Source organism: Apis mellifera, linkage group LG4 (genome assembly GCF_003254395.2).
Source record: "Apis mellifera strain DH4 linkage group LG4, Amel_HAv3.1, whole genome shotgun sequence".
In the NCBI taxonomy this organism is placed as follows: Eukaryota; Metazoa; Arthropoda; class Insecta; order Hymenoptera; family Apidae; genus Apis; species Apis mellifera.
Genome location: NC_037641.1, coordinates 2380706 through 2405920, shown reverse-complemented (window position 1 = coordinate 2405920; position 25215 = coordinate 2380706). Strand labels below are relative to the sequence as shown.

The following is a 25215-nucleotide window of genomic DNA, read 5'->3' as shown; positions in this document are numbered from 1 at the left end:
TGCAATTAATATTGCTTTTTATATAAATTACTTTGGTAATACCAGAAGAGTTATTTTGTTATTAATTACATAAATATAATTATATATATATATATATATATATATATATATATATATATATATATATATATATATATATATATATTTATGTTTTTTTTCGATACGCTTTCCTTTGAATAAATATCGTTTTAATTTAATAAAATAGATGATTAAAGCTTCCCAATGAGAGGATTAAAGATATAAGATTCCTGATTCATTTGTTGTTTTGGATTATTTGTCAGGATAATTTGTTCAAAAGTTATAAGATTCAGTTGCATCGATGAAGAAGATTTTTCTTTTTATTTTACTTGCTTGATTAGCAAATTTGTGGAGGCCACCGGCCAGCGGTTACATCCACAATCTTCTGTCGACCGGATTTTCTTTATTAATTGCATAAGGTCTAGAGAGAGTCAAAGTTTGATTCTCGATCGCTGGTCTGAAAAAATTGTTTTTCATAATTAGATATTCGTAAAATTGTTTCAAATTAAAATAAAAAAAAAAAAATAATTGAAGATTTATTGATATAAAAAAGAAGAAAAAATTTAAAATTGGAATTCAAGAAAAGAAATACTGATAAATATAAATTTGTTAATTACGAAAGAATTATAAAAAATTTATTTTAGAAATGAAATGAAAAAAGAAAAAATGAAAAATGAAAAAGAAAAGAAAATTGGAACTATTTATGGATTTAGAAGTTATTTAATAAAAGTAAAATTTAATCTATAATTAATATAAATCAAATTTAACCTAAATTAATGTATAGTTAACAAATAAATTAAATTACTATTTTCATATATACATAATAAATTTTTTTGTAGTATTGCATATGCAAAATCATTTAAATTATATATAATATATTATATTATAGAAGGGATAAAGAAGAAATGTAGAAATATATTACAATTGTATACAGATTTTACTCGCTAATTATTTCTAATACAGATTCATTTTAGAAGTTTATAAAAAAAATATATTTCTTTACGATAAATAAATATTGTATTCTTAAAAATATCTGAAGTTTTCATATCTAACACATTAATATTTTTAAAACCTTTAATCATATAATTTTTAATGTTTCATATTGATTACTTTCAATTAATTATTCAATTAGACGATCATTCATATCTCATATACGTATACTAAAAAAAACTATACTAAAAAAAAACAAAAAAACAAAGTTGAAGAAAAAAATATAGAGTTCTAATTTCATTGTTAACTCACCCTGTCCGGGCTGTAAAGAGGCGGATGCTGCGCCGGAAGTCTCAGTGTGCTTCCCAGATCCCTCTCGGCCATTGTATGCCCTTCGCTGGCACTGTCTCTTGTGTCTCTGTTGTCTCTGGTGTCCTTAACGCTGTTCCTTCTAGTATCTGCGACTTTCGTTGGCGGTTGAATCGTCGTTTCACCGCAGGATCTGGCTAGAGTTGAACCAGCTTCGCCTAAATCGAGTCTCAGTTTCGTCGGTGCTTGAATGGTTGTCTCGCCGCAGGAGCGAGCCAACGTAGAGCATAGATCACCTTGGAGATCCCCGGTTCGCAACACTTTTGTCGCTGTCTCTACCGTAGTTTCGCCGCAGGAACGGGCTAATGTCGAATCGGTGTCCATTTGACGAGTTACCGTTGCAGACACCTGGAAAAATATAGACATATTTTTATATAAAAATTATATCGATGCAGATATTAAGAAATATTATAAGACAATAGTTTGAATAGTTCGTTAGGATATCCTGAATAGAATAACGTTATTTGATATAAGAGATTTTCTTTTTTAAATTAAACTATAAGAAATGTATAAATCAATTTTCGTTTTTTGAAAAAGACCACAATTTTTTTAAATCGCAACTAGTTATAAAAAAAAAAAAATCATGTCAAAAATTTCTATTTCTATTTATTTTACTATTTTAAGTGAAAATATATTTGTTTGATGATTTTAATATTAAATTATTGAATAATAATATAAAAAAATATAAAAATATAAAATTATTTATTGTTAAATTAATTATGTTTAATATGAAATATTTTATGTGAAATATTTTAATTCATATGAATTTTAGAAACAAAAGTGTCTATATAATATTATATATTTTATTTTTCAAAATTATAATTTAATATTTCTTTCATTTATTTATTTATTTATTTATTTTTTTCCTTTTTTATAACATATTTATAATTTTATTTTTCATGATTTTAATAAAATTTAATTTCTGTTTAATTCATAATTAATAATTCTAATAATTATAACAATAAAACAAAGAAAAAAGTTTTAGAAATTTAATAAACTTGAATTTTAATGAACTTTAATAAATACGAATTTCTTAGAGAAAAGTATTATTAAAAAATTGAATCAGTAAATGATAAAAAGTACCTGGAAACCAGCGCTAACAAGAGCTCCAGTTGGTGCAGCTGGCGCTCTGACGATCTGTACATCAGCCTCCTTGCAATCCTTCGCGCTGGATACACTTTGCTTCCTGTTTCCGGTATTATGCGTGCCGTTCTCGAGATAGTTGAGCAGCTTGTGCTCTTCTGTCGAGAACGTGCTCAACCCGGACTTGTAATTCTGCGGAGATTGGGGTGCCGATCGATATTTGGCACGAGGGATCATCACTGTCAACGAACGATCTCTTTGTTCATCGTTCATTGGCACTATAACGATTTAAACCATTAAACAATATAATACAGTAAAAATGTTTTGATATTATTACAAACAAATCTAGAAATAGAATTTCATGATTAAACGAAACAAGATTAAAATATCTTTATTAAAACAAATAAATTTATTAATTATAAGTTATTAATTATAAATAAGATTCTTATATATATATATATATATATATATATATATATATATATATATATATATTATATTATATATATATTTAGATAATCAATAAAAAAAGGTTATACAAATATATAAAAAAGATGCTTATTCAATAACAATTAAGAAACTTCCTTTTATATATTATAATGTAATTTAAGATTAATTTTTAACTAAAATTTCTAATTTTTTTTTTCTATATTAATCTATAATCCTCCACTTTCTTGTAATAAATAATTTTTTTATTTATTAAAATTTTCTAATATAAGAAAATTTATAAATTTTCTTTTCCTATTAATTATATTCTCATTTTCGTAATAAATAATTTCGTTTTTTTTTTAATCAAAAATAATTAAAAAATAAATTTCGAAAAATATTTACCTGATGCAGATACCATGGTAGCCTTTCTCGGCAGATGTCTAGGTTTTGTGCTGATCTTTCGAGTAGGTCTTTTGGTCGGTGGCAAGGGTGCAATCATTTGTGGGGGTGGTGGTAGAACATGCGGCACGTGATGTGGAATTGCTAGATCGGTCACACTACCCTCGCTACTGGTATCTCCGCCTGTTCCAGGAATCATGGCCCTTCTGTCACCAGTTTTTCGTTTCCGACTTGGTTGACGGAAACACGCCATGCCGACGCACACTGCCAAAAGGCCCAGTAATATTGCACCGGTCGTAACCAGAGCTATCAATAATACTGCAAACAGATTTAATGGTATAATATTGTATTACAATACTTTTTAAAATATAAAATAAAATTTTCTTACTATTTTTTATTTTAATGTTTTAAAGATAAAAAATAGATGATCATTTCGTTATTATATATATATAATATATTTATGAAATATATTTTTTTATTTTTTATATTTGTAATATTTTGAATTAAAGATAAAAATATATTAATATACAATGTGCTTACGAAATTTTGTAATGTATATTATTATTTTATAATTAAAATAATATATATACATGTTTATTAATTAATAATATAGATATTTTATCTAAATACAATGAATATGAAATGTTCGAGATAAATACTATGAAAAAAAAATATTCTTCTAAAAATTATTTATATAAGAATTATGCAATATTAAAAAATTTTTTATAAATAAATACATAGAAATAGATAAAACATATGAAATATATGAAAGTAATATTTGTTTTTTAAAATAATATTGTTTTTTAAAATAAAAATCATATAATTTTTTTATAAGTTCATTACTATTTAAAAAAATTAATTGCATTATTTATATTGAAAAAATTATTACAATATTTTCTAAATTGATTTATTGATTTTTCTATATAACTGATTTAATATTTTTTATTTTTTTAGAATTAAATTTTATAAGAAGTAACAAGCTGTATATAAAAAAATAAAGAAAAATGTTTTATTTAAAAATGTTAAGACTTTTTTCATATAATTTTTATATATCTATTCATAGAAAAATTAATTATACTAAATAAATTTTTTAAGAACATTTCATAATATTCTTTCCAAAATAAAACAGATATTTTATAATTCAGTTTTATTTTCAATAATTGAAAAAATCCATCCTAAAACTTTGCAAAAATATATATATAAATATATATATAAATATATATCAATTTTTTCAACTCGTTTTAACAATTTTATAAATATATAATAAATTATAATTCTAAAATATAAAAATTTTTACTTATATCATAATTTTATCATTTAAATGATAATAGTAATAATTTATATAGTAATAATTTTGATAAACAGAGATTTATTTTATAATTCGAAATTTGGTAAGCTACTGTTCATTAATTCATTTGATAAATAATCTTTAAGAAATATTATTATATGTATATATGTATATATTTCATAAGAATAGTTGTATTTTTATCTTCTTTAATTCATATAATATAATTGATTGAAAAGAAATGATGATCTATATTCTATTGTTATATTGTCATTGTTTAATTTTTATTAATTTCGATAAGAATACTTTATGAAATTCATATGCTTGTAAAATATATCACACATTTAAAAAAATTTGTAAATTAAAAATTGATATAATTTTTTCATTAATCCAGGAGTAATTTAGTAATTAATTTAGTAATAAAATAGTTTTTTTTTATTTTGAATAAAATAATGTGCAAATTTAACTATTTATTTTTTATATTAAAATATTGCAAAGATAAATTAAGAAACGAATAAAATACAAATATATAAATTCAATTATATAAATATTAATTTTGTTAACTTTTGTAAGATCAGTTACTATTGTAAGATTTGCGCAGATAATTTTACCTTTGAGATTAACCTGACATCGCTGACCACTGTGCCAAGGGAAACACTCACAAACTTCTTGACCGTTAGTATTCGTCACGCAATGCCCTTTATTATTACAACTAGGACAACCTAATGGCGCCTGAGAGCAAAATCTTCCAGGATATGCAGGATTTTCAGACAAATCAGCCCAACCTTCTTTGCAAGAACATTGATAAGAACCTCGTAGATTGAAACAGGCTGCATTTGGTGAACAATCGTGATGAGGTCCTCCGTCTTCCGCTATGCATTCATCAAAATCTATTGCTTCAATCTGAAATAAAAAATTTTTATATATTAATGATTTGAATATAATAATTTATATTATAATCTATAATTTTTTCATTTTCATTTTAATATCTAAGCATTATAAAATTTTTTATATGATAATAGAATGCAAATATTTATACATTGAAATTTTTATGAATATATATCAGAAAAATTTATACTTAAATAGAGATTTTATTGTTTAAATAGAATTATTATTATAATAATAGTAATAGAATATTTTATTTTCAATATTTTACACAATTAAATTTTTAATAAATGCATAAATATTCACAATATAATAATAAAAATGCAAAAACTTTCAAAGATCGTTTGTAAAGAATTTAGATCTTTTTGATTTATTCTCTTTCTTTTACAATATTTTTTCATTACAATATTTTTGTTTGAAAAAGAATACTTACTAAGTCAAGATTTTTCGAAGCAAAGACTTCAGTGCCTCCTAAACTATAGTTACTTCCAATCAGATATTTTCGAAGTACTTCCTTTAACCTCGTTTCATTAGCATTATCACTGAGTTGAACGTGGAATTCTACTTTCGTTGGATCAGGTGTGAAACCAGCTATCTTCAATCCCCTATAGATGTCTCTGAGATCACTTTGCATTAGAGTCCTGTCTAAGGCGTCTTTAGTAGGGCCTAATAATTTTCTGAAAGCTGTTGACGTTGAATTGTTCATGCTAGCTTCATAAATCACTGGCTCGTATCCAATTCGATCCAATCCAACTCGTAGCGTATAGGTATAAGTGGCTATAAATTAAAAAGGAAAATTAAATTTGAAGAAATTTTTTTAGAAATTGATAATGGATTGAAGTCAAATGAATATAAGAAAAAATAAAACCGTATCCATTCGTATTCCTTTGTTCTATTATCAGATTTCCTTGATCAAATCATCAGATCAAATCAGGTAATAAATTGACAATGAAATGTCAAAAATGTTTGACATTTCTATCATCAGACGATGCAATGCAGTTCTGTCGCCAATCTACTCAATTATATGAATAGAAATAAAATAGAATATTTCTGGCACGAATTTGTTTTTAAAAGAATCTATTATATTTCTGCAATTAATCTGTTAAAAAATTCTGTTATAATCGTGTATTAAATTATTTGCTGTCGTTCTAATAACAAAATTTGGTGTCAATATTTCGAAATGTATGCTAAAAATGGATTTTCTTATTATATAATATATAATATATATATTATATAATTTCTATTATATTTATTATTAATTTCTATTATATTAATTTCGTTTATATTTCTTCTTTGCAAATTTAATAATTCTCTAAGAATCTCTTCTAATATGTAAATCTTTCATTAATATGTGAATCGTAATTTAATTAACTTTAACTTGAATAATAATTTGAACTTACGTTTACAAGGTCGATCAGGAAACATTCTCGCAAAACCTGGTCGACAAATGCATCTCATTTCAGTTCCAACTTCCGCACATATTTCAGCCCTAGAGGCTCTACATTCAGGAGTACATTGATTGACAATAGGTTGAAGAGATACTACTGGTGCTCCAAGAATTCCACCAGCTAGAATTCTATGAACTTCGTTTCCAGCTGGATCTTGTTCATCTCTTGAAATATCACCATATTCAGCTTCCACCTAAGAAAATATTTATATAATTAATATAATTAGTATTAAGTAAACATATTAAGTAAAAAAAATTTTGTTATTTTCTATAGATAATCTATAATGAATAGATCATTATATTTATACAAAATTTAAAATTTTAAGCAAAAATAAAAAAATAATATAGAAAAATATATTTATAAAAATACTTTAGAAGTATTGATTCTAAATATTGAAATAAATAATTTGATATAAAAAAAATATCATAAACAATTTTGTAATAGAAAGTAAAAATTTAGAAACCTTGCACACAAAATTTAAGATGGTCATATATTCATATTATTTAAAAATTCACAAAATTTAATATAGCGTAATTAACATAAATATATTATATATATATTAAGTATTGCATATTAAAAATTTTAATACAATATAATAATTTACTATGTGTTGATATGAATTTGCACATCATATTTCAATTGTTTATTGAAATTTAATAAAATATCAAAATTAAAGCTTCAATGATATCTTTATATTATATTTTACATTATATTTTTTTCAGATATTGTTAGAATCTCTCATATGAGTCTTTTATAAAAATCTTACGCATAATATATTATATTATAATATATGTTTCTTTAATTCGTATACAAACATATAATTGTATTAATTTCTACGATTTAAAAAAAAATATAATATGACTAAGATTAAAAAAAATATTTATAAATAAAATTTATTTTTTACCTCTTCAGCACCAGGTGCCGGTGGTTTCTGGTCGCTCATCACTACGAAGATGGAATCATTATCGACAACGTTTTCGTAGGATGATGGTATTCTAGTCACCACCGATTGCAAAATTGTTGATGTAACTGTAGAAACCACGCTAGTTGGACGTAATAACGTTTCTGTCACCGTTTCCACTGTGGTTGATGTCAACGTATGGGTAAGCAATAATGTTCGAGTTGTAGGTGGTGAACCCATTACAGATGTTTCCGTTCTCGTTACCGTTGATGTCTGGAATCGTGTCACCTGTATGATAAAGAATGGTAACGACAATTCTTAAAAATATAATTTTTTTTATAATCTATTTTTTTTCTAAAAGTTTGTTTTTTAATTTCGTCAAACTAATTTTTGAAATTTTTTAAGAAAAATCTATTATTTAATTACTATTATAGATTTTGAAATATTATAATATTTACAATTATTATAATTGGATTTTCAAATAAATAATTAACAGTTAATTAAAAACATTAACAGTTTCTTAGATTAAAATTTATAATTTTAATTTATAATTAGGGTCTATATTTTTTATTGAAAAATATCTATCAAGAGAATTAATTTATTTAAAAATTATATGGAAATTAAAAAAAGAATTGGTTTCTGAACATCAATTTTAACGACGAATATTGAAATGATTTTAAAATATTAAATAATTTTGTCTTAATTTCTATTCGAATTAATATATCTCTTACCTCTTTAGGCTTCATACGCATAGTCGTCGTTGTCTCATTAGCAACTTTTCGTATATTGCTGACACTCTTCGTCATCTTGATCACTGATTCGTTTCTTCTGTCGATGTTCTCCAATAACGTATTCGTCACCTTCGTTATTGAGCTATCAACCCTGGTGACCGTACTTGGCAATTTCTTCGAAACTGTCTCGTTCTTTCGTTTAACTTCTGTCACTGGTGAAACGATCTTCGAAACTTCGTTCTTTGTCATAGTGGGTCGCGAATCTTTCTTCTGACTCGTGCTTATCACGTAAATCAAACTCTCCGTAGCTTCCATCTTCGATGATGGTAAAATGATATCGTAACTAGATTCCAAGAATACTGGATGCTCTGGTCGTTTCACTGGATTTCGTGGAATATCGATATTATGAGATCGAGTTGGTTCTACTTCCCTAATAGAAGACGATTTGCTTGGTTGAATGTGATCCACTTGGACTGGTCTTAGCTTCGTTGGGATTACTAAGTTCGTGGTTAGCATTGTTGTTGATTGCAGCGATATTCTGCAAGGTTTCATCATATATCACAATAATATATATTGAAAATTCAAAATTGATGATATATTAATCGAAAAAATTTTTTTAAATACCTAGATACAGGTCTGGTGTCGAATGGTCGTACTGTGTATATGCTAACATGCTCCGTCTTCTTGGTTTCGATTGGTCTAAGTATTTCAGGCACGTCTATGACTACTGGAAGATCAACGGTGCCGTGTACGATAGGTATCTTCGATTCGATATCTTGGACCACTGGTATGTGGGATGTTGCGACAGCTGTCGCGATTTGAATCGATCCAGATACCGCTACCGCTGGTCTCACAGTGGCTATTTCGAGTGGTCTCGTTGTCTGAGTTACTGGCGGTGGAGGTACCATGTCCTGAAAAATATAAAACTTATAAATCGTCTGAAATGCTTAAGAAATTGTGTTCAAGATTATTTGTATCATTTTCATATCATCATTATCATATGTAAATCATTAAATCTATATATATAAATAATTATTTATTAATATATAAATAATATTATATATATATATTTAATTATATATATATATAAATATTTTATTTTAAATAAATAAAATATAACAAAAAAAAAAAAAACTTATTTTATTATTTATTATTGATAATTAAAATTAATTAATTTTAAAAAAATATTTATAATATAAAATAATTAATTTTATATTTAAAATTTTATACTAAATAATAAAATTATATATTAAATAATATGAAAATTTCAAATCTTAAAGAAATCTCAAAGTACAAACTAAATTTTTATACAAAAGTATATTTTGATATTATTATTATTATTTTGCACATATTACAATTAGTTAAAATAAGCATATGCATATATGTTAAATATTTTAATTAGGCTTTCATATTTCATTCGTATTTAATCATAAATTAAGATATTAATGTAAGATATAATGATATTATTAATAAGATATTAAGATATTAATGATATTAATATTAATGTAAGATAATAATATTTACTTCAATAAATTCAAATTGTTCAAAATATAACAGACATTAAAATACATTTATAAATATTATTATAATCGGTTTAACCTTAATAGAAATATTCCAGAAATATTCAAATATTCATATTCGTATTTATTATTTATAAAATATTTCTAATAGTTATATAAAAAAAAATAAATAAATTCTAAAAAACAATATATCTAAATTATATTGTATAATTGCATTTATAATACGATAAAAATCAGATCATGTCTACCTAATATTTTTATATCTTATGATATCAGAACGGTCATTTTTAATATAAATTAATATTAATTAACAAATATAAATATTTAAATAAATATCAAAAAATTATTTGTGATTTATTGTAATGTCAATTAATAAATAAATAAAATAAAATATTGAATATTGAATATTTAATAAATATAAAAATAATGTCATATGTATATATAATAATATATCTTGATTTGTGTATACATATACACATATTTTTTTATTCATATTCGCATATTACAAGCATAAATTTTGTATGCTAATATATGTAATAGTTTTTAATAAAGTTAGTAATGAAATATCCAACTTTTAATAAAATTTTAAAAAATTTTCAAAATTTTATTTAATTTAGCAAATTAATATAATAAATTTACCTGAGACAACAATTCCACGATGAAAGGCCTAGTAAGAGATGGTCTTGGGCTAGGAGGAACCATGCTAATACTGGGCAAAGGCGCAACAGAAGATTCCTTCAAAGGAATATACTTAGGAGGAGGCTTCAAGCCAGATTCATTAGCAGTAACGAATGAGAACTTATCTTCCATAGGAAGATTTGTTGTAGTAATATCAACTGGTGGAGGCGACAAACCAACAACATCTCTCGAAGGTATGGGTGGTGGTTTCAAATCTTCCTCTTCGTTTTTATTTGATTGATTGAGGCCAATCACAGATCTTAATGGTGGGGGCATTATATCTCTAGAAGGTACGTTCATTCCTTCCATATTAATCAACATGTCCCCAGTGGACGTTTCAATAGGCCTTATTCGAATCTTGCTCTCGTGATTCATGGAATCATCTTTGTTCGCATCTTGGATCGCAAAATTCGTCTGATAGGAAGTATCTATCTTCTCTATATTCTTTTTTTTATCACTCGAATTCGTTGTGATCAGCATACTTGGTGGTCGTTCGGTTTGCGTCTTACTATCCACTTCTTCGCCAATTGCCTCCACAGGCAGGGAAAATCTAATATTTGGTCGAGTGTCAGGTTTATTATTAGCTGTTGAAATAGTGATTGGGCTAGGTACTTGAGGTTTAGGTTTGGTGATTATGTGAGGATACTCTGGATGAATCTTAGTTGCTGAACTATAATCCTGTTGAATTATCACAGCATGATTCTTTTCTAATTTAACAGGGTTAATGGTCGTCTGAGAATATTGACTTTCCATTTGATAAAAAATAGAGTTGTTTCTATAATGATTCTTCATAATTTCGCTCCTGTTGACTAGAATCTCTTGTCTTTTATCACCTGCTTTCATTTCATTCTCCCAATTGAGATCCATAAAACCACCTAATTGAAAATGGCTCTGATTTAATTTTTCTGAATAATTCAAACTGTTGTTTCCAAATTGTTGTTCTAAAGTATCTGGTTTATTTTCATTAGGTCGATTCACATGATTTGGCCTAACTTCTGAGGTTTGATTGATGATCTCTGGTCTAGAATACAACACAGGTCTGGTTTCCACTTTATTTACAATAGTCGGTCGTGGATATAGTCTATTAGGTTTGTCCAATTCGGGAACGAATTGCGGAATGATCGCTGGTGGCTTCAAATCTATAGTATCGTCATGTTCATGATTAGATGGAGTAGACGTTTGTTCATTCTTGTGGTTGATCTGGAGCAGTTTATTTCCATAATATGTTGATGGTACACCTTGAACTATGTCGTATTCGGATGATTCTTTCCATTTGTAACCATAACTTGACTCTTCATGTTCAGTATACACACCAAATGGTTTTCCTTTAACTATTGGCGTTTCATGGGGTTTGGTATTATAATAATTAGGTCCATATTGTGTTTGAATCGATATGCCTTCATTTTTATGCGCAAATGGAACTCCTGGATTAATCCAAATAGGTTTTTCCTTTTGATTTTGTTGAGAATCGATTTCACCAACTTTTCCTATCATCATATTACTAGAGGCTACATAAGAATTCTTGTTTGATGATGTATCGTTATTGTGACCGTTAATCAAAGACATATCATCTTTCGTTTTATCGTATTTTTCAATTTCTTTCACCTGATTATGATATTTGACCGGTTCAGAGGCACCACTTTCTGAATCCAATGTTTTCTCCGTCTGTGTACCACTGTACCAAGTTTCCTGGCTTTCAGATTTGATATCCTGATTAGGTGAAGCCTGATTGAAATTCTGCGTTTGAATGCTTGATATAACTGGCCTATCATTTTGTTTTATCTTGAGATTCAAAGGATTGTGATACTCAACCGCTCCAGTGGGCACATATTCTTCTGTTCTTTCGGTTTGTGGCTTCATCTGCTCTACGCTCGTTGGTCTCTTTTCAGAATAGAAATGGAGTGGCCTATTTTGAAGATCTGCCTGCTAAAAAAAAAAAAAAAGAAATAGAAAAATTAGAAATAAGAAAACAAATAAAATTAAAATATAAAAATTAAAGAAATATAAATATTCCATTTGTATAAAAGTTTCATTTTACCTGAGGACGAATCCCAAACGAAGGCTGCTTCTCAGTTACCACATCCCTTATCAATTCTCCAGGCATAGAAGTTGTTATTCTATGTGGTTCGTGATGAATTTGAAGATTGGTAATAGGACGATGAGGAAGCACAAACGTATTCATGTTCTGCGCTTTCGTCGGAAGCCTCTGAGATCCGCTGTAAACTGGTTTCCTGATGCCAGGCCTTTCCAGGTAAATCGGCCTATCCAGAGGAGGACGACTGGTTGTCGATCTCAACGGTAGTCGTGGCCTCAACCTGTTATTCATCAGAATTCTCGGTGGTTTCTTGTCCGACTTCCAATTGGAATTCAAAATGATCTCGTTTCCTGAGTCTGGCTTAGCCAACAAGATGTATCGATGCGAATTGTCCGATGGATTCGACATTTCTGTTCTTCGAGGCGGCGTTCCGGGCTCTATAGGCTTTGGAATTTTTGGATATTGTCCTCGTGGCGGTAAATGATTGTTGGAATGTACGTGAGGATGGATAGCAGAATGAGGAATGCTTTGAGGTCGAATATTCACAGTTTCTGGTCTGTGGTGAACCAGGATCTCTGTATGCACGTGACCTTGGCCGCCAAGGACACCTGAGTTGTTGGGATGTTTGATTAAATGCACGTCAGATGGCTTTTTTTCTGGTCTGATCAAAGATACTTCTAATTTATCTTGCGGTTTTTCATAATCGAAATGAGTTGGTGATAAAGGGATGGTTGCTGGACGATTGGAAGGATGTTTCTCGGATAACGTTTTAAAGTTGAGTGGCGGCGATGGAGGTACCATGTAATCTGCTGGATCCTTTCCATTGTTATATTGGGATAGATCTTCTACCTATAAAAACATTTGGAATTTTATATTTTTATTTAAATTGTAAAATTAAGTGAAAGTTAAATGAAATATACTTATAAGAGCTATATCTATATATTTCTAAAAATTAAAATAAATTGATATTAAAAATTTACAATAAAATTTTTCATTTATTATTAAAAAATTTCTTTTATTTTGTTGATAATGATATAACATGTATACGATATAATTTTTATTGATTTTTTAATTATAAGAAAATTATGTATTATTCTATATAAATATTTAAAGTATTAATATATGAATTATTAATTAAATATATATATATATATATATATATATATATATATATATATATATATATATTTGATTAATTTAAAAGTCGAAACAAATAAATGTCGATATATAAAAATATTAATAATGTTGAATTATTTAATAGAAATAATTGAAGTTTGCATTAATGAATCGAGAAGGAAGATCATTTTGTCTCCATTGCATTCTGTTTACATATTATTCTCATTTAATGTAAATTTGTTTGAATTAATATGAAATTTATAATTTGTAATTTGTAATTTAAAACGTAAGTCTTAACTAATATTCTTGTATATCTTTTATATTTGTTTTAGTTTCTAGAATTCATTTTCTAAAGATATTCTATATAATATAATATCTCAATATTATCATCCTCTATATAATAATATTGATATAATTTCTATTAATTTCTTTATTATAAAGAAATTGAGAACTACTTTTCTAAATATAAATTTTACAATATAATGATAATATCATTTCAATATTATCGTTCATTTTTTCTATAAATATCTAGAATTATTCTATTTCTAATAATGCAATAAAATCATTTTTTATTTGAAAAAATTGGCAAAAATTTTTTCAAATTTAAATATATACATTATATAAAATTTAAGTCATATGTTTAATTCGTTTAAAAAATTTTTAAAATTTTAAAAATCATATATCCACCTACCCTTTGAATTCCAAGGAAACCTAAACCAACTTCTGATTCAGGATAGGGTGATGGATCGTCGAAATATTGTCCACTGATGTGGGGTTCGCTCGTGTCACCGAATATCAATGCCTGAGTGCCACCTTGAGGAATTACCACATTGGCTACCTGACTGGGTTGGATATTAACCAATAAAGGTTGTCCCGTTGATCTGTCGATGACATGTGGTACTTGATGAACTATGGGCTCCGCTGGTGTTGGTTTAGATTCCGAAGTTTGAATGATAATTGAAGTTTCAGGAAGTAAAGGATCTTTCTGGGCCCATAGTGGTCGCTTTTGTTCTTCGGATGGAACGGTTGGCCAAAGTTTATCTATCGATGGCTTTCCCACATCAATTTTCTGAAATATTGATCATAATGTAGAGTTGTAATTCATAGTATTTTAAAAAATTTGAATTTTTATAATTTTGAAATATTATAAATCAAAATTATATAAATTGAATTAAAATTAATTGAATTGAATTACAATATGAATGTTAAAGCTTTTGCAGTTTTGAGAATTTTAAGAATTCAATATAAAACATTTTGAAACTCAAAAATAGACAATAAATGATTCTAAATCTAATTATAAAATCTTTCTTTATTTGATATAGAATAAGAGATTATGAAAATAAATTGTTATCTAAATAATTATTCAAATAATTAATTCATTTCGTTTATTTATCGTATTATTTTATGTTATATTATTACTTGCATAATAATAAATTATCTTATTATTTATTATTTTTTATTATTATTCGAAATAATCATACATTTGATAAATAATTCATTTTTCAAATAAAATATTAAAATTTATTTGCAAATATATTTATTTTAAATAAATTTATCTTTTATTTTAATTCTAAGTAATTATTTTTATTTAAAAGATATCCAATTTTATTTTACACATAATATTGTTTTAATGTTAAAATTTAATGTAAACCACATCGTCATAATAAAACATAATATACGATAATAATATACATTAAACAATATTATTACAATATTAATAAATAGAAATTAAAAATTAAAAAGCCGTGCATACCTGATCAAATTGAGGATGGGATGGAGGAAGCTTCAGAGGATCCTTAGCACTCCAAGGTCTCCTTGTCTTATCAGGACTCCATTCCGGTTCTTTTAGATTCGTATTCGGATTCGCATACTGTTCCACATTAGGTCTATCGGGTGGCTTCAATAAAGGATCGTTCTCTAACATATCTTGCTTTGAACCAATCTTCTTTGGGGGAGTTGGTTGAACCGGAAGCAACTTTTGAGGTTGTTTCAATGTAGGATTCGTATTGATAGGCATAGAGATAGGTATCTTCAAGTGTTCCTCGTAAATCTGATGTGCAGGATATATCTTTATCTGTGGACCTTTGTGACTCTGAAGGGTTTGTTGAAGCTGAGCATCATCCTGATCATTTTCTAAAACTTCGAGAACAGGATGAACTGGAATGTTGGGAACTGGTAACGGTGGTGGTTTCATTCCTATGTTCTCTTCGTCCTCTAAGAACGTTTGAGGAGGTCTTGGTGCCATTTTTCCTGGTTTACCGATGATCACATCGCTGTTCGCGGTGATTACCTCGCCTGGAGAAATTGGAATTCCATCTGCCAGACTAGATGCAACTTTATGACGTGTCTCTGCGATGTAATTGTGGTTGAGGTTTGCCAAATGTGTACCTTAGGAAAATTTTATTATTATTTTATTGTTCAAACTGTTGAATGAAATTGATTGATTATCTTTCGATAAAATAATTATTATTTTATTTATTTATTTTTGTTTGAAAATGTTTCTAGATGGTATTTCTTTTTGAGTATTATTTTTATATTATTTTTTATTATTTTATTATATATTTTAATATTTTATTATTATTTTTATGTTATTTTAAAAAATCTTTTTTATTTACATCACAATATGAAATATTTTTATATTAATTTTTCTTTAAATTAAATGGAACAATTATCAATTTGAATTATTAAAAAAAAAAGAATATATATATATTATGAAAAATAAATTATTTATTAAAAACAAATAATAAACTTTTAATTATAATCATTAATCACTAATTTATTTACAAATTTCATATTATAAATTAATTGTGTATTAATAATTGGAATCAATCGATTATATTTTTTTGTTTTATAAAAAAAATTACCTATATTTTGACTTTCAGCAGCTTCAATGTCTCCATCAGCGAACTCAGCGACAGGTATATAAATAGGTGATCTTTGCGTAGTGACTTCCTGCGTTTCCACCTGTGGTATCGAATCATTTCTTCGTGTTGCTGTGGTTTTACCCTGAAGTAGACCAGCCATTGCAGTAATCACTGGCCCCAAAGCAGACAAACTATTGATTCCCAACGAGCCTAGACTCAAAAGATTGCTCACTTGAAGATCATTCGTGTTTTGATTGACAGGTTTTTTGTTCTGCCCAGATTCTGCGGAAACTGTTACATTGCTCTCCTATAATTCAAATATAATCAAATTAAAATCTTATTGTAACAATTTTAATTATATACAAGGGAGATGTCGATTATTCGAAATTTAATTATTCAAATTTAAATATACATTTAAATTAACACATTTAACAATATTTGCGTTATGAAATATGTATCCTAGAAAAATGATTAATTTATTTTTTATATTAAATTTCTTATTAAGTATATTCCTTTATATAATATTTGAAAATTGTTTATTTTTTAGTTGTTTTAATTGATATGAAATTTTTTAACTGAGTTTTTCGATTACCTGATTAATTTGTTCAGTAGGTTTCAGATTTGATTCGTTAACAATCGAAGATGGTTCAGTAGATACGAAGCTAGATGAAATTGTTTCATCTTTCTGTATTTCCACCGAAGAGGTGACTTCCGGAAAATTGGTGCTGGTAGAAGGATCGATCTGGTCCTCCTCATCGAAAAAAATGATCGTTGAACCAGTGATCACGTTTTTCACAGGATCAGAATGATGTGCAGTTGTTAATAAAGCGTTCATGTAACCAGCATCTAGTAAACTAGGTGCTATCGATTCTGTTACCACGTTTTCTACAATATGTGACCTCGAAGAAACTGTTGTGGAAGTCTCTCCATCTGGTCCTGCCTGAAAGCGAATGAAAATATAATTCTCAAAATTTCTAATTAAATTAATATCTATCATTTGATATTTTTTGGATATATGAATAAAATATCTTATAGCATAATTTTATTTTTTCATTCGAATATAAAATGTTTTATCAAAAGATTTGTTTAAACTCAATATCTCTGTAATTAAATATAGAAACTAATTATCAAAAGTTTATATTTCAATATTTTTTTGTAATAATTTTTGTTCTTAAATATCATAAAATTATTAAACATGAATCAATATAAAGATCCCAAAAGAATAACGACATGAAGTAATGTTGTAATTTTTTAAGAAAAAATAATTCTTAAATAAAATATTTACATAAAAAAATTAAAAATGAAATATACATTATAATTATATAATTTTCCTTTGTATTCTATTATTTTTAAATTATTGACATTTTATTAATATTTTAATAATATAATATTATTGGCATTTGTTAATATTTTTTTAAATATAATAAAATATTACACTTTACAATGAAAATTCCATTTATTGAATATTTATTATCTTGATGGAAAAATAATATATAAAAAAATTATTATATGTTTTTTTCAATATTTTCAAAAAATTTTTGTTTGAAATATTTTTTAAACAAATAGTTTAATCTAAAGTTAATTCATGTAGATATAAATTTAAAATTAAATAATTCATTCTATATATTTAAATATAAATAATTTAATTTAATAATGACATTTTTATTTTATGATTATCATCTTTAATTTAAAAAATTTACTCTAATCATTACATAGATTTCACAAATTTGTTCATTTTTTTTAAATCTATTACTTGTAAAGAAAACATTGAGAAGCAATAGAGTAAATTCTGTATACTTATATACAATATATGAATATTTGGATATTCAGTTGTACGCATAAAACTTAAAAGAATGAAACGTTCAAGAAACAAGTTTCTTTTATTTTTCCATACTCTTTAACAATAAATAATATTCAATTACATTTCAAAAAATTGATAGATGAAATATATTATCATAAAGGATATGGCATCACAATATTTTTTCTATGAATGTAAAGAAGAAAAACCTATTAATAAATCTCTCTACAAATGAATTCTTAATTTTTTATTTTTTAACAAAATCTATTTATTCCATAAAAATTTATGCGTAAAATCTTAATTTTGAAATAGAAACCACTATGTTTTATGACTGTAATAAACATTAAACTCACGATCTCTAATATCTTAATTAACCGACTTACCTGAAGCAATGTCGTAAAGTAGGTAAACGTAGTTAGATACGTCTTCGTGGCAAAGATTTGAATAGGTTCCGGAGTAGGATTCACCATGGTTGTCTTTGTGGTTTTCTTGACAGGCACTTTCTCTAACACAACATCAGTCGATGTCGCCACGTTCGTGCGAACCACTGTGCTCCCTTTCTCCAGGAAGGTATTGTAATAAGTATAGGTAATGTAATAAGTCTTCATGACGTCTGTCATGTTTTCTTCCGTACTATCTAATGCTGTTAACGTGGTCGTGACACTGGTTGGACGAGGAGGTGGTGCAGATTCTGTTACTATGAGCTGAAAATGTTACCAGTCAATCTATTCATCTATTAAAACATGATTCATCTTTAAAAAATGGTAGTAATAGTATTTTTTTCATAAAAATTTTTTTATATTAAATAAAAAATAGGAAATAAAAAAATATTATAAGAAAATTTTTTTATATTAAATAAAAAATAGGAAATAAAAAAATATTATAAGAAAATTTTTTTATATTTAAGAAAATAAAAAGACGATGGAAATGAAAAAGAGTTTAATTTGATAATATTATAAATAAAAATAAAAGAATTTAATTCGAAAAATATGAAATAAAATGAAAAAGAATATATAATATTTTTTCATAATTTTTTTTTTTACATTAAATAAGATTTATAAGAAAGATGATAGAAATTTTTAATGTAAAAAAACTATAAAACTTAATTATTTGTAATTATCTGTCTTTTATCTGCCAATTATCTGTATTATGGTGATTTCATTTAATATCAATAATTCTTAACTCTATTAATATCAATAATTTTTAATTGATTATATTATGTTTTAATGTTATTTTTAACATTAATTCAATTACAAATTACAAACATTCTAAATTTTAATTTTAATTAAAAGTGAAGTTAATTAAAATATAATTACATCGAAAAAATAATTTAATTCTATTTTACAAATAATAAATATAAATTCCATAATCAATTATCATATTAATACGAACCTGAGTAATGGTATCACTAGTAGTTTCTATTTTAGTACGTCCATCTTCCATGAAAGTCTTTTCCAGCATCCTGGTACTGAAATATGTGTTTGTTTCCGGTTGTGGTGCTTCTGATGGCTCGAGAATCATGTCCAGATAATGTTGAGGAGCGGTAACTGTATTTGTAATTACTTTAGTACTGCTTTCCAAAGCGTCGTGTATGTCCGAATGATCAGTATTTAGTGTTAAGTAGGTATAAGTAGTTTTGAACACTTCTGTGCGTAATGTTGGCGATGCTTCCAATGTTACCGCTGCAGTTTCTGATCCAGGTTTTCTGTGACGTTCTTCAGTTGCCGTGTTTGCTATTACCTGAAAGAATTTATTAAATTTTTATAATATAATTAATAATATAAAATGTATTTAAATTATTAGATAAAAATATTTTAAAGACATTATATTAATTAGTATTGAAATTTAAGAAGATTAAATTAGGAGAGAGCTTGAGAAAGAAAGACATACCATATTTTTATAAGTTTAAAAAAAGAAATTGAAAAAAATTTTATTTTTATCGATGATGACATATAAACATTGCAATATTTCCAAAAAAAAAAAAATGAAAAATATTTTGAGTGTGAATATTTAAAAACTAAAAAATAATACTAGCATTATATATATATATATAATGTAATATATACAATGTAATATAATATAATATATATAATATATTATATTCTTATATTTATATTCTGAGTATCATAAATGAAAATAACATATTCATAAAAATATGATAATTTAAATGATATAATAATTTAAATATGATAATTTTAAATAGTAAATATACAATATTTTAAAGATTAGAAAAAGATGAACAAATGAAATGATATAAAAAAATAAAAATATATTTAATATATGTTTTTTATCTATTAAACTCCTAAAGTTCTTAATATCTTTTCAATAATATGATTAAGGAAGATAATAAAAAAGGAAATAAAATTAAAATAAAAATACTATTTAAAGACAAATAAATTTTTAATAAGAAATAAGAACATTTAAAAACACAAAAAAAAATATTCGAAGAAAATTAAAAAGATAATATAAATATAAAAGGAATTAAAAATATAAAAAAGAAACAAATTCATGTTTATATTCGAAATATGAAAGAATAAATTAAAATTTAGGTTGAACGAATAAGAGAGAACGAATAGAGTTGAATAAAAAATAAAAAGGCAGAAGAAGTTAAAGAGAAATTCACAGGCTTAAAAACAGGAAAGAAACGTGACATACATAATAAAAAAAGATTATTCCTATTATACTCTACCTGTTGCTCCGTCGACACGATAGTTGTTCCATCCTTCGTAATAGTTGTAAGATACGTGAAAGTAGTTGTGCATGTTTTTGTGACAAATTCATTCGGTTTATCTTGTGGAAGCATCATGACGACCGCGTCAGACAATGTCAGCGTAGGCTGAGGAATCGAGTTTTCCCATCGTAGAGCTGGTGTTGGTTCTGCCACAATCACCTCAACTCCATTTGACATGACGCGAGTGGCCAAATTAAACCTTCGACCTTCTTCATCTTTCCCTTCTTGTTCTCCTGTCGTTATAATTTCATGATGAAACGATCATAAATGATTATCATATTTACACTTTAACAATATCAAATTATATAAAGTTATTTATTCTTTTTAAATAAGTATATCTGAAATAAAAGTGAAATAATTCAGAATATTTATAGTATTTATAAATACGCCTGAATAATCATACATAAGAAGTATGCTGAAAATAATTATTCAGACGTCAGTAGACGGTCACTGTACATGGTTAAAAAATAGTTTTTCAGATAATCAAGAAACAAAAATATACAGAATAGACTATAGAAATATAATAAATAATAAGAGATTGAGTATGTACAAGATATCAGAATTCATTTACAGTTATGTACAGTTCACTCAAAGTATTTATTGTACAGAAAACAATTTAGACCGCCATAAGCCAATCGAAATGAAACTCGAAGGAACAGTGTATATTTCGAGCATGGTAGCCGGGCGAAAAAAGAGAGTTTAAAGAAAAATATTATTTTTTACAACGATCATCTAGTGTCCTGAACTAACCATTCTTTAACAACATTCTTTAACCATTCATGACTTTCACAATTTTGTAAACTTTTTTAAAAATATTCTCAAAAAAGTTACTAGTTTCAACAAGTTCTTTATTTTCAAATATCATTTCATGAATTTTTATGAATTCACATCAATACTTTTAGAATTCAGAAAAGTTATTTTTAATTATCATTTCACGAATTTTCAAATTTGAACGAAATTTCTTTATATAATTAGCAATGCATTAATTATTTTAAAAAAGAAATATTAAAGGGATCTCCTTAACAAAATTTTGAAGAATTTTAAAAAGAAAAAAAACTCGAAAGCTGTAAAAAGTGACAACTTCAGAACACCTAATGATCACGATAGAAAAGGCTTAGCAGAGCCAGTTGTAGCTACTCACCAGCAACGGGCACTGGGCTATACACAGACGAAACTGAGTACGCTGACAACTCCACGGTAGGAGTGACGGTCACCGTGACGGGCACTGTCAACGTAAGGGTCGTCACTCTCGGTCGGACAGTCGTTGAGGATGTCACTTTCGTCTCCAGTCCGTTTAGTTGCGTCACCACATAAGTATACGTTCTTAGTCGTGTCGATGTAACCACTGTCTCGGTATAGTAAACGCTCGTACTCGGTTCTAAATCCGAGGTTTCGGATTTGGTCTCGTGCTCCACGTGGATCGATTTTGACGGCAGAATTTCGGGAAAGTCTGGCCTCGACAGGGACAAATATAAGTCATCTGCCAATCCTGCCTCGATTTCCTCGGGAGTTGGCGACGAAATAGATGTCGTCACTGTACCCTCAATGCTAGGTGTTGCTTCGAATATCATGGAAGTACTCTTTGAACCAGATATATATTCGACACCAAGAGGAATCACACTTGGGATCTCGAAGTCATCCAAGTAACTAAGGGTGTTGGAGTTGAGTGATTGGGATGTTTCTAAAGGTAGGACACTTGAAAAACTAGGAGATATATCAACGAAAAATGTCGAAGACGAAATGAATTCCGTAATTGGTTCTATAGGTTGTACTGTCAGATTATCTTCTTTTTCTTCAGATTTCATTGTAGTTTCTGGTATTTGTTTAAAGATGAAATCTATCGTGTTAGGGAAGGATCTTTCAGTTTCTGATTTAGAACTTGAGGTGGTTATTATAATAGAGTAATTATCGATTGAAAGAGATTGAGTCTCTTTATTAAGATCTTCAGTAAGTTCTTTTAAAGTTTCGGATTCTATTTGAACCTTTGTGATTTGAGTTTCTATATCCTTTTTCTGGTAATCTTCAGTATCAATTTGGGAAGAATCTTTGGATTCGATTTGAGTTACCGTGACATGAGAGTCGATGTTTTTTTTGAGGGAATCTTCTATATTTTTAGATATCTTCTCCGAGTCATCAGTTTCAATTAATGTAGTATTGGGTTCTAGATGTTTTTCAAGAGAATCTTCACGATTTTTAAATGAAGTATCTTCAAAATCAATTGCAATAGTTGTAACTTGGAATTCGATATCTTTTTCCAATGATTCTTTATTTTCTAATAAAGAATCTTGGAAACTAGTTTCAGTAGATGATATAGGATGTTCGATGTTATTAATTTTTTCTTCTTCCTTAGCAATTGTTGTAATTTCTCTATCAGAAGCTATTATAATCTCTGTTTTTTCTTCAGGAACAGTGAGTACTGTAGTTTCCTCCATAGGTATTGTGGTTTCTATCATCTGGACTGTAGTTACATGTTCTTTTTTATTTTCATCTTCTTTCTTATTGTCTTCTTTAATCTCAGGATAAGTGGTCGTTAAAACATTTTCTTCCAATGTCTCTTCAAAACTTTCTTGCGTTGTGGTTATTATTTCTTCATCTTTTATCGATTTTATAGTCAAAACTTCTTCAGATTTCTCTTCTTGTTTCGAATCAACAGATAGTGTACTCGTTTCATGATTAGCAACATCATGTGACATTTCTTCAAATTTTTCCAACACAATTTTTTTTTTCTTGGATAGATTAGAAGTCATAAATTTGATTAACGTGTCTTCTCTGCTCGAAACATTTCCATCTTCATCTTTTGTTGATTTAGTCATCATTGGAATTTCTTCATTTGCATTTTCTTCCTCAGTCGTCATATCCATATATTCTTCTTCATATTCATTTTCATCTTCGTCATCAGATGGTGGAAAAAAGAAATTATCAGTGATAATAACCGGTGAACCCATAATACTTTCTTCGACAATTTTCGGCTCGATCTCTTCTGTTTTACTTTCAATTTCAATCTCGTCAGGTTTATTATCGATAACATTAGGGGGTTCCTTTAATTCAGGTGTGACTGTGGAAGTAACATCCTCCTTATTCTCCATTTCCTCATCATTATCTTCCTCGGAATATTCTTCGTCATATTCAGATGATGGGGCAGTGAAAAATCCAGTCGTGATAATTGAGAAACTAGGTGTAGGTTGTACCGGTCTAACAGCAATCAACTTTCTTCTAGTAATCTTGGCTCTCTTTTCACTATTAATAGGCATAACTGTAATCGATCCAATTTTCCTGCGTCTAGTGATGGTCACTTTGTGTTTTCCAATTTCCGGTTTGAAATTATCAATCTCCAAATCACTGTAAATGGAATTAGCCAATCCCAAAGTTCTCACTCGTGTCACTACTATTCTTCTCGGGATATGACTAGTTATAGTCAATGGAGATTCTTCCACTTTAGAGGTAATAGGTCTCCGTCTGACAACTGTCAATTTATGTTGTCTTCCATTCTTTCTAACAACAGGAATACGAATTCTCACGCGTTTTCTGGGCGTTTCTTCAAGGTAATCTTCGTCAAATGAAGTCACACTCCTAGAATTCTCTTCAGGCAACCATGTGCTATCGACGTCGCTCGTTAGTCGGTAGTAGTTGTCGGGATAGAAGTCATCTGAAAAGACGACGTTTTCTCGCTTGCGTGTACGCACTGTGATCCTCGCCATCGCGTACAATATATATATATATATATAAGGATGTGCGTGTGTGTGTGTTTGTGTGTGTGTGAGTGAGTGAGCAAGGACAATCATGAGCAACAGGCGAAAGGACATATCGAGTTGTCTCGAATGTTAGGCCAGGTCATTCAAGAGTTAAATAAAAATATTGTCAAATATATTCCTTATTCGTTCGATTTCGTGCACTTAATAGAACAAGGTATTGTTATCGATCTATATCTTTCGGCGCGATTTGTTGTCCGACAAACAACCATAGACAAAAAAGAGTACCATGCGTTGCGTGTGAGA

The 25215-nt window shown here is 27.2% G+C and overlaps 1 protein-coding gene across 1 annotated transcript in view; it reads right to left on the bottom strand.

The window, feature by feature from the left end:
* Positions 1 to 263: 263 nt before the first annotated feature.
* Positions 264 to 25215, bottom strand: part of LOC409598 — a 141581-nt gene continuing 116629 nt past the window's right edge. The window contains exons 4-23 of the mRNA XM_016911874.2: positions 22362 to 24884; positions 21179 to 21453; positions 19882 to 20229; positions 18873 to 19193; positions 17284 to 17631; positions 16692 to 16998; positions 15581 to 16215; positions 14519 to 14896; positions 12715 to 13560; positions 10638 to 12602; positions 9103 to 9389; positions 8479 to 9016; positions 7751 to 8035; positions 6799 to 7039; positions 5832 to 6175; positions 5125 to 5416; positions 3232 to 3546; positions 2401 to 2678; positions 1261 to 1665; positions 264 to 475 (exon numbers count right to left, since the gene is read on the bottom strand). Of these exons, the coding sequence (XP_016767363.2) occupies positions 440 to 475; positions 1261 to 1665; positions 2401 to 2678; positions 3232 to 3546; positions 5125 to 5416; positions 5832 to 6175; positions 6799 to 7039; positions 7751 to 8035; positions 8479 to 9016; positions 9103 to 9389; positions 10638 to 12602; positions 12715 to 13560; positions 14519 to 14896; positions 15581 to 16215; positions 16692 to 16998; positions 17284 to 17631; positions 18873 to 19193; positions 19882 to 20229; positions 21179 to 21453; positions 22362 to 24884 (10967 nt within the window). The 3' untranslated portion in view covers positions 264 to 439. The remainder of the gene's footprint in view (positions 476 to 1260; positions 1666 to 2400; positions 2679 to 3231; positions 3547 to 5124; positions 5417 to 5831; positions 6176 to 6798; positions 7040 to 7750; positions 8036 to 8478; positions 9017 to 9102; positions 9390 to 10637; positions 12603 to 12714; positions 13561 to 14518; positions 14897 to 15580; positions 16216 to 16691; positions 16999 to 17283; positions 17632 to 18872; positions 19194 to 19881; positions 20230 to 21178; positions 21454 to 22361; positions 24885 to 25215) is intronic.